Here is a 14,269-nt window from a genome sequence, read left to right as displayed (position 1 = left end):
TCCCATTTTAAGTGTCATGATATAAATCCAAATGCCTTGTAAATTCTCCAGTGTTGACCCCATTATGCATGCAATGGCCAGGGGGCAGTGACAAATAGAAGTGCTAGCTGCTTTATTATGCATACAAAAGCTAAAGTGAGTTACTTGGCAATGACAACAAAATTTAAGAATTTAAAAGGTTTTTATTATGCCTCAATATAAATTCCTACCTATCCCCCTAGCTCAGTACCATTCCACACGAGTAAGGTGACAAGGTCTTTCTATTCCAAGTAATGATTTCTGGAGAAATAACTGCAACTCAGCAAAGCAGCTTAGAGATCTCCATGTCATTGTCACCTGCTCAAGGTGACTCCAAGTGTTTCGATGACGATGGCCGTCTCAAAAGAACAGGTACCACACTAATTACTTGTCAAGTTGCTAATGTTTTGCTGATTGTTTGTTGTATTGAGTGTGTTTCTGTATTTGCAGGGACCTTTTGGACTGCAAGTGCTCATATGATAACAGCAGTACTTGGTTCTGGAGTTCTCTCTTTAGCTTGGGCCAGTGCACAGCTTGGCTGGGTTACTGGTCCGATTGTTTTGTTGTTGTTCGCCCTTGTCACTTACTACACTTCTTGCCTGTTGGCCTCTTGTTATCGTTCCGGTGATCCTGTCACCGGGAGGAGAAACTATACTTACATGGATGCCGTCGAAACTTATCTTGGTATTTTCTATCTCTTTGTCTTGATCCTAAGGGTTTTGTGTCGTCTGACTTATTTTATTTTTCAGAAATAAATTATGTGACAGGACTACATAAATATTCTTTTTTTTCTTGTGATCAGGTGATTTCAAGGTCAAAATCTGTGGGGCAATTCAATACTTGAATCTCTTTGGCGTTGCTATTGGATACACAATTGCAGCGTCTATAAGCATGGCGTGAGTAGAATTTTGACCATTTGGATTGAAAAAGTGCTTTTTCTATGCACTTATCTGGTGCTTAATTGGAACTAACTTATCAGACTAATGATTTTATTATATATATCCTGGTTAATGACAAGCAGGGCAATAAGAAGGTCGAATTGTTTCCATGATAGTCATGTGAAGGATCCTTGCCATTTCTCGAACAATATTTATATGCTTGCATTTGGTGCCATCAATTTATTCTTCTCGCAAATCCCAGATTTTCATCAGATCTCTTGGCTTTCGATTCTTGCTGCTGTTATGTCCTTCACCTGCTCTATAATAGGTCTTGGACTTGGTATTTCCAAAGTTGCAGGTATTGAACCGATTAAAATTAAAACTTAATGATGAGTTTATTTTTTAGAACAGCATGATGACTGATATGTAGAATGCCAACAATTTATTGTTCTGATGTATAACCAGAGACCGGAGAATTTAAAGGAAGCCTTACTGGGATTAGCATTGGTGCTGTTACTCAAACACAAAAGATATGGAGGAGCTTCCAAGCACTTGGGGCAATCGCTTTTGCCTGCTCTTACTCTCTCGTCCTTATTGAAATTGAGGATACAATAAAATCCCCCCCTTCAGAATCCAAGATTATGAAGAAAGCTACACTATTGAGTGTTTCTGTGACAACCGTTCTCTACATGATGATTGGATGTTTTGGATATGCAGCATTTGGAGACCTCGCCCCCAAAAACCTCCTGACCGGATTTGGATTTTACAACCCCTATTGGTTTCTTGACATAGCCAACATAGCCATAGTAGTCCACCTTGTTGGTGCCTACCAAGTTTCATGCCAACCCTTATTTGCATACGTCGAAAAACGTGCTGCAACAAAATTTCCCCAAAGCGCCTTCATTAATGAAGAATACAACATGATCAAGGGATCTAAAGCATACAAGCTCAATCTTTTCCGCTTGGTTTGGAGGATACTTTTTGTGATTAGTACCACAATCATACCTATGGTCATGCCATTCTTTGAAAACATTGCTGGCATTCTTGGAGCCATCGGGTTTTGGCCATTGACAGTTTACTTTCCGGTAGAGATGTATATAGTTCAAGAAAAGGTACCAAAGTGGAGCAGCAGATGGATTAGTCTGCAGATGTTGAGTGTTGCTTGCCTAATCATCTCTATCGTGGCTGCAGTTGGTTCATTTGCAGGAGTTGTTACTGATCTCAAGGCTTATAAGCCATTCCAGACCAACAACTAGCTAGTACTACCATTGGCCAGATACTTATTCATTAAGGTGCATTGCCATGATCAGCCATCTATTACTTAAATCTGTTTCAGTGCAATCCCAAAGCTGTACTAACTTTCAGTATATATATATAACTAAAGCATATACATTTGTAATTACTTTCAAACGATTTAAACAAATGGATACCACCATTCTTCAAAGAATCTGGCAACATATGTATACCCTTTAAAGCTCAAGCATATATGTGACAAAACAAAATTATATTCTTCTTATATATGTAGAAGCTAGCTAGCTAGTAAACAGATATGTGAATGTAGAATATAAGAAGAAAGTAGTTAGTGGAGGGACTTAAGAAAGGTACTTAATGCTTGACTGAGGTATATATGCTTCAAGAAACTTCACGTTCATTTGAGTCCAGATCGAATAAATTTTTATGTGCTCTCACTAAATTTCGCTTTCCAGGCACATATATACAGAATACAGTTATACACAGTATGCACAAGTAAAAGAAGCAGAGCATGCAAACTTTCATTTTCAAGCTTTTTACCCTCCTATTTGGGGAGAAGTGGGAGCTACTTTTGCTTATACTTTTTCTGATTCGTTTGTATAAAGAAATAAGAAGAAGTTAAAAGTAGAAAATTATAACTTCTCTTTACAACTTGTAATTCGTTTCCAAACACTTATAACAACTTATCACTTTTTAACTTTAAACAAAAGTCATTTTGAGTTAACCCAACCCCAACGGCCCTACATCTTTCGCTCTCACAGCAGCAAATTACAATAAATCTGGATTTTTAAGATGGAAACTTGGCGCCCGGCCTCGACTTAGCCCTAAAACGTCTATAAATTAATGATGATTAAATATTATCAGTTTACCGAGATTATTAATTAATTAAACTTATAGTCATGTTAAGACTTAAATCTTTGTTCCAGATATTAATTTATCATAAATTATTAATTATTGATTAATCAAGATTTTTATAAGAAGTTTATTATTTCACCTTTTTATTAATTATATATATAATCATAATTAAAATGAACATGAATCAATAACTATAATAATAATAATAATAATAATAATAATAATAATAATTCACTGGACTGATTATTTATTTCTTCACCCCTGTTATGGGCTAATTGTTTATGTGTTCGCCCTGTTATGAGTGTCAGGCCAAGAATTATTATTTTAATTATAACAAATAGTATCGTTGTTTCCTGACAAAAAAGTAATAAAATAGTATCGTTGTTTAAAGTAGCATTCACTAATACAGTAACATTTACTGTATTAAATTCCGCAAGAACTTGTAACAATATTATAATTCTTTCAACATTACAAAGTTGTATAAATGCGATATATATTTTGATATTTCCAAAAAGGAATATTAATAGGATTGGTGAAATATATTGTGAAATATATTTTAGTATATATCTATCTCGAGTAATAAGCAGCTGGTCCACTAATTCTAAGTCGAAACCGACTTTGGCATTGGCATATAGATTCCGTACATATGCATGGCTCACCTTCTCCACTAACTTTGTCACCATTGAATAAATAAGATTATGCGGAGAGGTTTTGAGTGTTGGACCACCATATATCAAGCATAAATGCGATCATTCTTTTACTAAGCATTACCAGTAAATTCTCTTTCCCTTCACTAATTCCCATTCCCAACAATCAAAGATCGTTGGACTTCGAATGTCGTAGACTTGATACTATAGCACTGTACTACTTAAATCTGTTTCAGTTACATCCCAAAGTTGTACTAACTTCCGGTATATATTTAACTAAAGCATAAACATTTGTTATTACATTCAAACGATTTAGACAAATCGATAACAACAATATTCTTCAAAGAATCTGGCAACATATGTATACCCTTTAAGGATCAAGCATATATGTGACAAAACAAATTATATATTCTTCTTATGTAGAAGCAAATAAGCTCACAGATATGAGTGGTGGGACTTGAGAAAAGTACTTAATGCTTGACTGAGGTATATGCTTCAAGAAAGCTACTTCACGTTGATTTGGGTCCACATCGAATAAAAATATCTGTTAATTTTATTTTATATTTAAACCATTACCTGTAAATAAATATAAAATTTAAAGGTCAATTATTTTCAACACACATATTTCTTATTTAAAATCATATATTTAAATGCAGTCACAAATTCACATCCCGTTAAATTGAAGCAACTTGGAGTTCAAAAATTTAACCAACTATTTACAACTTTTAAAATTAATTACAAAATGTACCCCTCTAGTATTTATAAAAGCATTTTTTGACATATACTTGCAAAAATTGCACTGTCCAACCCATATATTTTTTCGGCCCCACATTTCAGACCCTTCTGCTAAATATACTCTCTCCGTCCCAATGATTATTAAGATTGGACACGGAGACCAAGAAAAAGTGTAAGAAAAGAGTAAAGTTAGATGAAAAATGGGTAAAACAGTGGGAACCATATATTTTTAATATAGATTTGAGATAGTTGAAAAAAGTAGTGGATGTAATAGTGTTTTTATTATTATAGAATGAAGATAGTGGGAAAAAATAATAGGGTAGTAGTGTTTTATATTATAAAAAATTGCTATTTTGAGCATGTATAAAAATGATGTGACATCCAACAAGAAAAATGTATAAAATTGAGTGGGACGGACGGAGTATCTGAGTTACTGGTGAGGATATGCATGGTATTCCAGTTTTTTTATTAAATAAAGAGTAACGGTGTGCATTGTATCCCCGTTCGAATCACACCAACTCCCACAATAAGCCTATTCATTTTACGCAATCGATTAACATGGATAACCAACACAGTCATCTCCAAAACGAACACAGTCATCTCCAAATATTTGAAAGTACTGATCCCTAAATGGCTAATCCTACGATGCTTCCCGACAAATCATTAATCCCAAAAACATGCTTCACATATATCTCCGCCCAAAATAATTATAATTCCCCTCGAAAGCACTTACGATATCATGGCTATACAACTAGACTAGAGTTTATATACAAGACTGATGACTAACTAACTGTGAATCTAAAACAGAATATTCAGTTATGTAACTAACTAGCACGATCAGTGAGCTGTCAATGAGCTGGCACTCTTTCTCTAGAAGCATCTGCATTCTTCAAACTGCAGCATGCTCTTCAACAGCCTCCCAACTAACTTGGACAACATGTTGTTGAACTGTACAGAAGGTGAAATCTTTGTAAACACATCTGCAAGTTGTGACTTTGCTGGAAGATATGTTAGCTGCAATAATCCCTCCATTACTTTGTCTCTAGTAAAATGACAATCAAGTTCTATGTGTTTTGTCCTTTCATGGAACACTGGATTCTTTGCAATGTGTAGAGCACTCTGATTATCACAGTGTAATGTAACTGGCTTTAGATTAGTTACTCCAAGATCCTCCAAGAGCCTCACTGCCCAAGTAACTTCTGATGCTGCTGAAGCCATAGCTCTGTATTCAGCTTCTGAAGAAGATTTAGACACAGTAGGTTGCTTCTTTGATTTCCATGTGACTGGTGAATTTCCAAACAACAAGATATAACCTGTGATAGACCTTCTAGAATCTGGACATGATGCCCAGTCTGCATCAGAAAAAGCCTGCAATTTTAAGTTGTCTGAGGAATTAAGGAGAATTCCTTGATGAACAGTTGAATTAATATATCTCAATGTATGTTCTAAAGCAGACCAATGGGAAGATCTAGGCTCATTCATGAACTGACTCAGGCTTTGCACCACATATGATAAATCAGGTCTGGTATTAGTCAAGTAATTTAGTTTCCCCCACCAATGACCTGTATCTCTCTGGTGCATCAATTACATCACCATCAAGCTTACTAAGCTTCAAATGAACTGGTAAAGGAGTGACAACTGATTTTGACAAGTCTAAATCAGCAGATTTCAGTAGCTCTCTTGCAAATTTTCTTTGGCTGAGAACAAAACCATCAGCAGTCTGATCAATTTCTATTCCAAGGAAATAATGAGCTTTTCCCAAATATCTGTGCCAGTCAACAGTACATCATCTACATATACTGCAGCAATGCAAATTTTCCCATCCTGATTTCTAATGAACAGACTATAATCATTTTTACTTTGTGTAAAACCTTGAGCCAACAATTCTGCCACAAGTTTAGCATTCCACATTCTAGAAGCTTGTCTTAAGCCATAAATTGACTTTTTAAGCAAACATACCAAATTATGTGGATTTGGTATCCCTTCAGGCACTGTCATGTATACTTCTTCAATCAAATCACCATGCAGAAAAGCATTGTTCACATCCAACTGGTATACATCCCATTTCTTACTAGCTGCCAATGCCAATAAAATTCTGATAGTCCCCATTTTCACAACTGGTGAAAAAGTTTCTTCAAAGTCTATACCATATTTTTGGTTAAAACCTTTAGCTACAAGTCTAGCCTTGCATTTATCTAGACTGCCATCTGCTTTCAGTTTTACTTTAAACACCCATCTGGAACCAATAGCCTTCTTTCCAGGTGGTAATGGGACTAATTCCCATGTGTGAGTATGATGTAAAGCCTTTAATTCATTCTGCATAGCATCTTGCCACAAAGGATTGGTAGCAGCTTCTGCATCTAATTTAGGTTCTGTCAATGTGCACTGAGAAACAGCAGATGAATGTTGTACTAAATTACACCAATGTGTGTTGTTTGTAACAACATTACACTGATAAGAATCCAAGTAAGAAGGCAATTTATGGACTCTTGAAGATTTTCTGAGTACTGGTGTGACTTCTGCAGTACTCATGTCAATAACATGAGAAGACTCTGGAACAAATTCCACATGTTCTGAAATTTCATTGCTAGAATCAACTTGATGTGAAGAGTCATCATGAATTCCAGAATTACCAGATAAATCTGAGTTATGATTACCAGAAATACCAGGTGAATTTGTGTCAAGTATAGAATTATGATTTTGAGATATATATTGATTATCAAAATCAATATTATCTACACATGGATCATGACCAGAAAATTTTGGTAAATAAGTACCACTGAAAGTATTTTCTGGCTGTGACTGTGCATTAGAACCAGAATGAAAAGGAAAATGATTTTCATGGAAAACCAAATCTCTGGAAATAACAATTTTGCCAGTGGCCAAATTTAACACCTTGTAGCCTTTCTGAGATGGAGTATAACCCATAAAAACACACTTATTAGCTCTAGGATCAAACTTACTCCTCTGAACTGCAGGTGTTGTAACAAAAAAAAGACATCCAAATGATCTTAACAAGCTGAAATCTGGAGATTCTTTATAGATTCTAAAATATGGTGTATCATTGCTAATACTGTGTAAAGGGACTCTATTAATCAAGTATGTAGCACACATAATACACTCTCCCCAATACTTTGTAGGAACTTTGGACTGAAACAGTAAAGATCTAGCAGTTTCAAGAAGGAACCTGTGTTTTCTCTCAACCACTCCATTCTGCTGTGGAGTATAGCTGCAACTGGTTTGATGAATTATTCCATTAGCTTGAAATAATTTCTGCATTTCACCAAAACAAAACTCCTTGGCATTATCTGATCTAACCATAGCAACAGTAGTTTTGAACTGCTTAGAAACATACTCAAAGAAATTGCTCATGATTTGAACACATTCTGATTTGTGTTTAAGTAAATGTACCCAAGTAAATCTACTAAAATCATCAACAATTGTCAAAAATTGATTACATCCTGTAGTAGATTTAGTCTGATATGGTCCCCATACATCAATGTGTATCAGCTCAAAACTAGACTTTGTCTTTATGCTACTATGAGAAAAACTATTTCTAGTCTGCTTAGCCATTGGACAAACTTGACAGACAAAATCATGATGAGAAGTATCCACAGAAGGAAGAATTAGCTTGATTCTGTCAAAAGGTATATGTCCTAATCTGATGTGCCACAATTTTGCATCCTTCACAGCTATATTGCAACTCTTGAAATCAACAGCATTTCCAACTTGATTAATGCTGTATAACCCTCCATGTATCTTACCAAGAACTGTCTGAGACTTGCTCTGTGAAAGGCCCTGTAAAATACACTCATCCTTTGTAAATAACATTGTACATCCCAAGTCCTTACATAGCCTTTGCACAGACAACAAGTTAAACTGAAATTCAGGTACATGAAGTACATTTTCCAGAACTAGATCTGTATTTAACTGTACAGAACCAATATGTTTAATGGCCACATGTTTACCATTAGGAATAGTAATAAACTCATCTGATTCTATAGACTTGTATCTGATAAAATCTGACAATGATGAACATATATGATCTGTAGCTCCACTATCTATCAGCCATCCAGATTTGATATGATGATCAGTCAGAAAGCAAAACTTACCTGCCAGTAATGCATGATGATTGTTTACATCCTGATTAGTGTTCCCTGGTATCTGATTCAGCATAGAAAGTAGTTGATTATACTGAGCCATAGTGAACTGAGGAGATTGTCCATTAGACTCATCACTGCCACCACAGGCAACTACAGCTACTTTCTTGTCCTTAAAACCTTTGAAGCCAGGTGGATAGCCATTAATCTTGAAACATCTTTCAATGCTGTGTCCTGGTATCTTGCAATGAGTACAAAAATACTTAGAATTCTTCTTAGTATTAGAATTGTTGCCAGAATTCTTGTTACCAGACATAAGTCTAGAAGCATATGTCTGTTTGGTGTTGTCAGCTAGGCAAGCTAGAGACTCAGTATTGGTGCCAAGATGAGCAATCTCCTGATGTTTCTCTTCTTGTTCAAATAATCGAAACACAGCAGGTAGCTTAGGCAATGACTGCTGCATAAGCACATTACCTCTGATTGTGAAAAACCTATCCCCAAGCTTCATCATGAACTGAACAATTCTGTGCTTTTGCTGTTGTGTCTGGACTTTTTCAGTGACATGACAAGTACATTTACCACATTCACAAGCTGGTAAAGGATCAGCATCACTTAATGCATCCCAAAGAGTCCTCATCTCAGTAAAGAACTGAGAAACAGTCTTGGATCCTTAAGTCAAATCTGTTAATTGTTGTTCAATAGCATACATCTGTGCTAAAGATGGAGATCCAAATCTTTCTTCAAGATCGGACCAAATTTCAGCAGCATTCTTGAAATACAGAACACTTTGAGCAATTGTTTCATCCAAATTAGATAACAGCCAAGCACAGATCATATCATTGCATCGTTCCCATGCTTTTGCATCAGGTGAATTTGCAACAGGTTTAGTCACAGAACCGTCAACAAATCCTAATTTGTTTTTAACCGATAAACTGAGAAGCATAGAACGTTTCCAATTGGCAAATCCAGTGCCATTGAACTTAACTGAAACAATCTGTGAAGTACTGTGATCTGATGGATTCATGAAATAGACACTTGATTGATCAGTGATAGGATTCACAGGATTCACAACATTACGATTCCACACATTATCTCCCATAGTGAACTAGAAATCTCAAAATTCTAAAACTAACACTTAAGAAGATGATCGAATATGTACAAACACGATGATAACTATGACTAAGCACAATAGATCAAATCACAGAGAATACAAACTGCAGATAACGAATTGGAGAAGAAAACACGTGAAAATAGAAACACTATGATGGAAAAGATGAAGATTGAAATCGCCATTAGAATCACCATTGTTGAAGCTTAATTGCAGAATAGATCTTTGTTCGCTCTGATACCATGTTAAAGTTTACAGTATGTAAATGTAACTTGAGCAAGATGAAGAACAAACTGTAAAGAGAATTGTATTAACAGAAAACTTAACCAGCAAGACAACTAGACTAGAGTTTATATACAAGACTGATGACTAACTAACTGTGAATCTAAAACAGAATATTCTGTTATGTAACTAACTAGCACGATCAGTGAGCTGTCAATGAGCTGGCACTCTTTCTCTAGAAGCATCTGCATTCTTCAAACTGCAGCATGCTCTTCAACAAGTAATGCCCACTTTTTCTTAGACCAAACCTTACTGCCATAAGGCCAATTCTTCCAATATTACTACCCATCAAAAGGCCTCCAGATCATGTTCGTCGTTCAGAAGGCCGTCGGAGCAGCTCTAGCAGACAATCTCGTCAAGAGAGTGGGACTCGGTTGAAGAAGGGTCAGCGCTAAAAGAGACGTACTCGTAGAGAAGCCTTCATATTGATATATGGTGTGGCGGCGGTTGGCAATTTCTTGACGAATGTTCTTGTCGGCGAGGCGGCGATGCTTTAGGGGAGTTGTGTCGGAGGAAGAGGCCTTGGATGGGGTAAAGTGGAGGGGTGTTTGGGGTTGTGAGTGGCGGCATGGTGGCAGGGTTGAAGAGAGAGAATGAGGTAACGAAGAGTGAAGAAGCCGTCATTGCAGACGTGAGAGTAGACCTGCAGCACATGAAAACACAGCACGACAATTTTGAGTTTGCTTTTCAATGTTCAGTACACGAACACGAGAAATACATGTATTTTGTGTCGGGTTCGGTTTTTGATACAAGAACACGAACGACAACAAAGTACACGAACTAAATAAATAAATAAAAATTTAAAAATATATTATACTTATATATATATATATATATATATATATATATATATATATATATATATATAGGGTTACTCCAGTGAGAACTTCTTAAAATGAGAACCGTGAGAACTTCCTTAATTTATCATATTTTGACTAATCTAAACATCAAACTAGTGGGTACCCAATATAAAAAGTGCATATAAAACTAGTCTCTCCCTAACTAGTCAAAAAAAAAATTCAAAAAAAAAAGTCCACTGCCACGTCATCAGTGATTTTTTTTTATTTTTTTTTCGGCTAGCTAGGTGGAGATCTTAATTATATACATTTTTTGTGAAGGTGCCCCTGGCGGGGCCCTTCAAATGAATGAGATATTGATAAATTAGAAAAGTTCTCACGGTTCTCATTTTAAGAAAGTTCTCATTTGAGCAAGTGGTTATATATATATATATATATATATATATATATATAGGAATAGGATCAAATAAAAACTTTTTTAAGTTACAAACTTACAAACTTTTTTTTATTCTCCCATCGTGTTAATACTTAGTTATATAAAGTATCCATGTTGAAAATTCTTCAAAAAACATCACATTTTTTAAAAATAACGCATAAATAAATCGCGTTTTCAACACATTTATAACTGGGGTTCAACATCGGGTGTTGAACACTAATTATCATTGTGTTGAATATATCTAAAAAGATGTTTAAACTATACTTCTGGGGTTTGGGTAGGGTCTAGAAACATAAATATTAGTTATATAACATGTTTACCTTAGTTCTTATATTTAAAAATTGGTTTATGTACTTCTCCACTACTATTTATATCGATGTTCAACAAAATATGTTAAAAAAATGTTGAACTCAAGTTATATATGTGTTGAACAAAAAAAGTTTGTAAGTTTGTAAGTTTGTACCAGAACCCTCCCCTATATATATATATATATATATATATATATATATATATATATATATATATATATATTTAATCAAATTTTAAGTTTATATTTTATACAAATAAAAAAAAATAGATATTATCTAAATTTAAATATATTTATTGTGAAATTCGTATACTTTCGTGTACAAATGTGTATTCAGTGTACATTTCATTCCGGACCGTTCGTGGTGAAAGCACACGAAACTTTTTGTGTACTTAACGTGTACAGTTCGTCTTGACACGAAATAATTCTATTCGTGTACGTGTCTCAAAATTAGTACACGAAATCAAAACAGCTCGGGTTCAGATTTAGGGTGCTTGACATGAAAATACGAAAGTATACGACACGAACTGTTTGTCATGTCTACGTGAGAGAGAGTGAAAAATACTATAGAATTAGAAATTTAGATTAAATAATTACAAAAATTAAAGGTGGTCGTAACCCCTCACACAATTGACAAGAATACTCTTGATAATTGAAAGTTAACGGGAGTAACTAACTATAGTGGTCAAAACGGGTACATAGTGCGACGATTATTTAAGTCAGGGATGGACAATGCAACTTTGGTAAATATAGGGCAAACAATGCTTTTGATCAATATCTGGGTACACTTTGCAATTAATTCTAACTCTATTACCGGTATATCATGTAATGTGACAAGATAAAAACAAGAATATTTTTGTAAATTTGTAGGGAAATTATCAATGGTATCTTTGTGATATTGACTTTAATAAATGGTATAATTTTGTGTTTAGACTTTGATATTTTTGCTGGATTTAGACTTGTTGTATACTTGCATGCTTGGCTTTTGCATATATCGATTTACGTGACAATTTGATATTGATTCGTATTCACGGTCAGAAGTTAAAAAGTATGGAATATTTGAAGTTTCCTGGAATTTACATGTCAATTTATCATATTTTCTTATGTTTAAACATTTGTTCAATAAATGTCGTTTTTAATGGCTAAACAAATATATAGTGATATTACTTGTAAAGTAAATATACGAAATGACATCATTTATAAAAGTCAATATCATAACAATATCATTAATAATTTTCTTTTTGTAAATATAGGGATAAGTTCTGTGGAGACCACTTTTTCATTGGAGACTTGGAGACCACTTATGTACTACAACTAAAATACTTCATAAAATTATTGCAAAACGTATTATTTTTCGAATGATGTTCTACAAAGATCATTATTTTATTGACAGTTTTGCAAATTTTATACATTTGGCAAATAAAACATTAAAAACATATTATTTTACAAAACCATGTTTAGTGTGCTGAACATTTGTTGATCTTGCAGAACATATTCTGCTTGTTTAGCATAAATAATTTTCAACATTTTCAATGAAATAGTGATATTTATATAATGTACTTCGTAAAACAATAAATATTGTAGTGTTTTAATTGCAGAATATAAGTGGTTCACCAAGATCTCCGATGAAATAGTGGTCTCCATAGAATTTTTCTTATATATATGTATTTGTATTTACAGATTTATTCTTAAAATTTCTGCTGATAACGACATGTACTTGTGCATGAGAGATGAAAAATTATCATAAAGATAGAGATATTCTTCTAGATACAGGGGATGAGTTTTGTATTTACAAGGTTACTCCTGGAATTTGTGCTAAAATATCATCTGATCTTAAAGAGGCGTGGCACTCACTACGCCAATTATTCTCGTATACAAATATATGAAAAGCTTAGCCAACAAGTAAGCAGTACTGTATTTATCTCTTGACAGAAAAGCATCAGTTTGTCACTTTTGCACATAATAAGCATATACATACCCACCTGCTGCGTTTGACCTGAGCAAAATGAATGGTGAAAATTCTAAAAATCAAGCATTTGTGTGAGCTGATTAAATTAATTGATTATACTGGTATATACTAAATTTTTTTGAATCTATCTAATTAATTTATTATAATAATGACTGATTCTGATCCTAAAGATAAAAATATATTATTATTCTAGATAGAAGTTATTTTAATATGATTGAAATAGATGGCGTGTCTACGGACAGGACACTACTGGGTATCTCCAACCATGTTTCAAAATTTTAAATTTAAGATAGTTTTGTTCTAAATTACTCCAACTATGACGTAAAAATTGATCCAAATTTATATTTTTGGATCACTACTGTTAACTGATTCAAATCTTTAACATTAAAACATTGTTATCTTTATTATTTGATTATTTTGTTAATGTTATTAAAGATTGATTAATTAAGATTAGAATATAATTAAAATGATAATTAATTATAAATATAAATTTCAAAATACATGAAGTTAAAAACATGAAACAAAATAATACAACATAGATAATTAATTAAACGATAATACAACTTTAAATAAAAATAATATATCGATTTAATCGTTTTCTTAATCAGTTCTTGTTCCTCTAAGATAATCAAAATATGATAGGGGAAGAAACTCATGATTTAAGTGATTTAAATGTAGAAATTAGAGAAAATTTTGAAGTCCCAGATTTAGGAGTTGAGACGGTTCGATGATAAAAATGAGCGTTTTTTAACAAGTTATCAATTGCTACAGAAAAATCAAAGATAAAGATGTCCATCTTAAATTTCGAAATGCACTAATTGAGCATTTGCGGGAAGAATATAATAGTTTTGTGAATTCGGTAATTCCTCCTCCTCTTCATCTTTTT

At 33.8% G+C, this 14,269-nt stretch overlaps 1 protein-coding gene across 1 annotated transcript; it reads left to right on the top strand.

Moving 5' to 3' along the window:
- Positions 1–242: 242 nt before the first annotated feature.
- On the top strand, positions 243–2,287 carry LOC108223325 (amino acid permease 3). The gene is made up of 5 exons (XM_017397520.2): positions 243–390; positions 469–702; positions 821–914; positions 1,040–1,254; positions 1,362–2,287. The coding sequence occupies exons 1-5, from the start codon at positions 273–275 to the stop codon at positions 2,150–2,152; spliced, it is 1,452 nt and encodes a 483-aa protein (XP_017253009.1). The 5' UTR covers positions 243–272; the 3' UTR covers positions 2,153–2,287.
- Positions 2,288–14,269: the final 11,982 nt, after the last annotated feature.

This window comes from Daucus carota, chromosome 1, assembly GCF_001625215.2.
Source record: "Daucus carota subsp. sativus chromosome 1, DH1 v3.0, whole genome shotgun sequence".
In the NCBI taxonomy this organism is placed as follows: Eukaryota; Viridiplantae; Streptophyta; class Magnoliopsida; order Apiales; family Apiaceae; genus Daucus; species Daucus carota.
This window is presented reverse-complemented; position numbering and strand designations above follow the sequence as displayed.

Excerpts from the sequence above, each read along its gene's own strand:
- LOC108223325 (XM_017397520.2), top strand. The coding sequence starts at position 273 with ATGATTTCTGGAGAAATAACTGCAACTCAGCAAAGCAGCTTAGAGATC. Across the intron at positions 703-820 it reads TGCCGTCGAAACTTATCTTG|GTGATTTCAAGGTCAAAATC; the intron begins GTATTTTCTATC and ends TCTTGTGATCAG. Across the intron at positions 915-1,039 it reads GCAGCGTCTATAAGCATGGC|GGCAATAAGAAGGTCGAATT; the intron begins GTGAGTAGAATT and ends AATGACAAGCAG.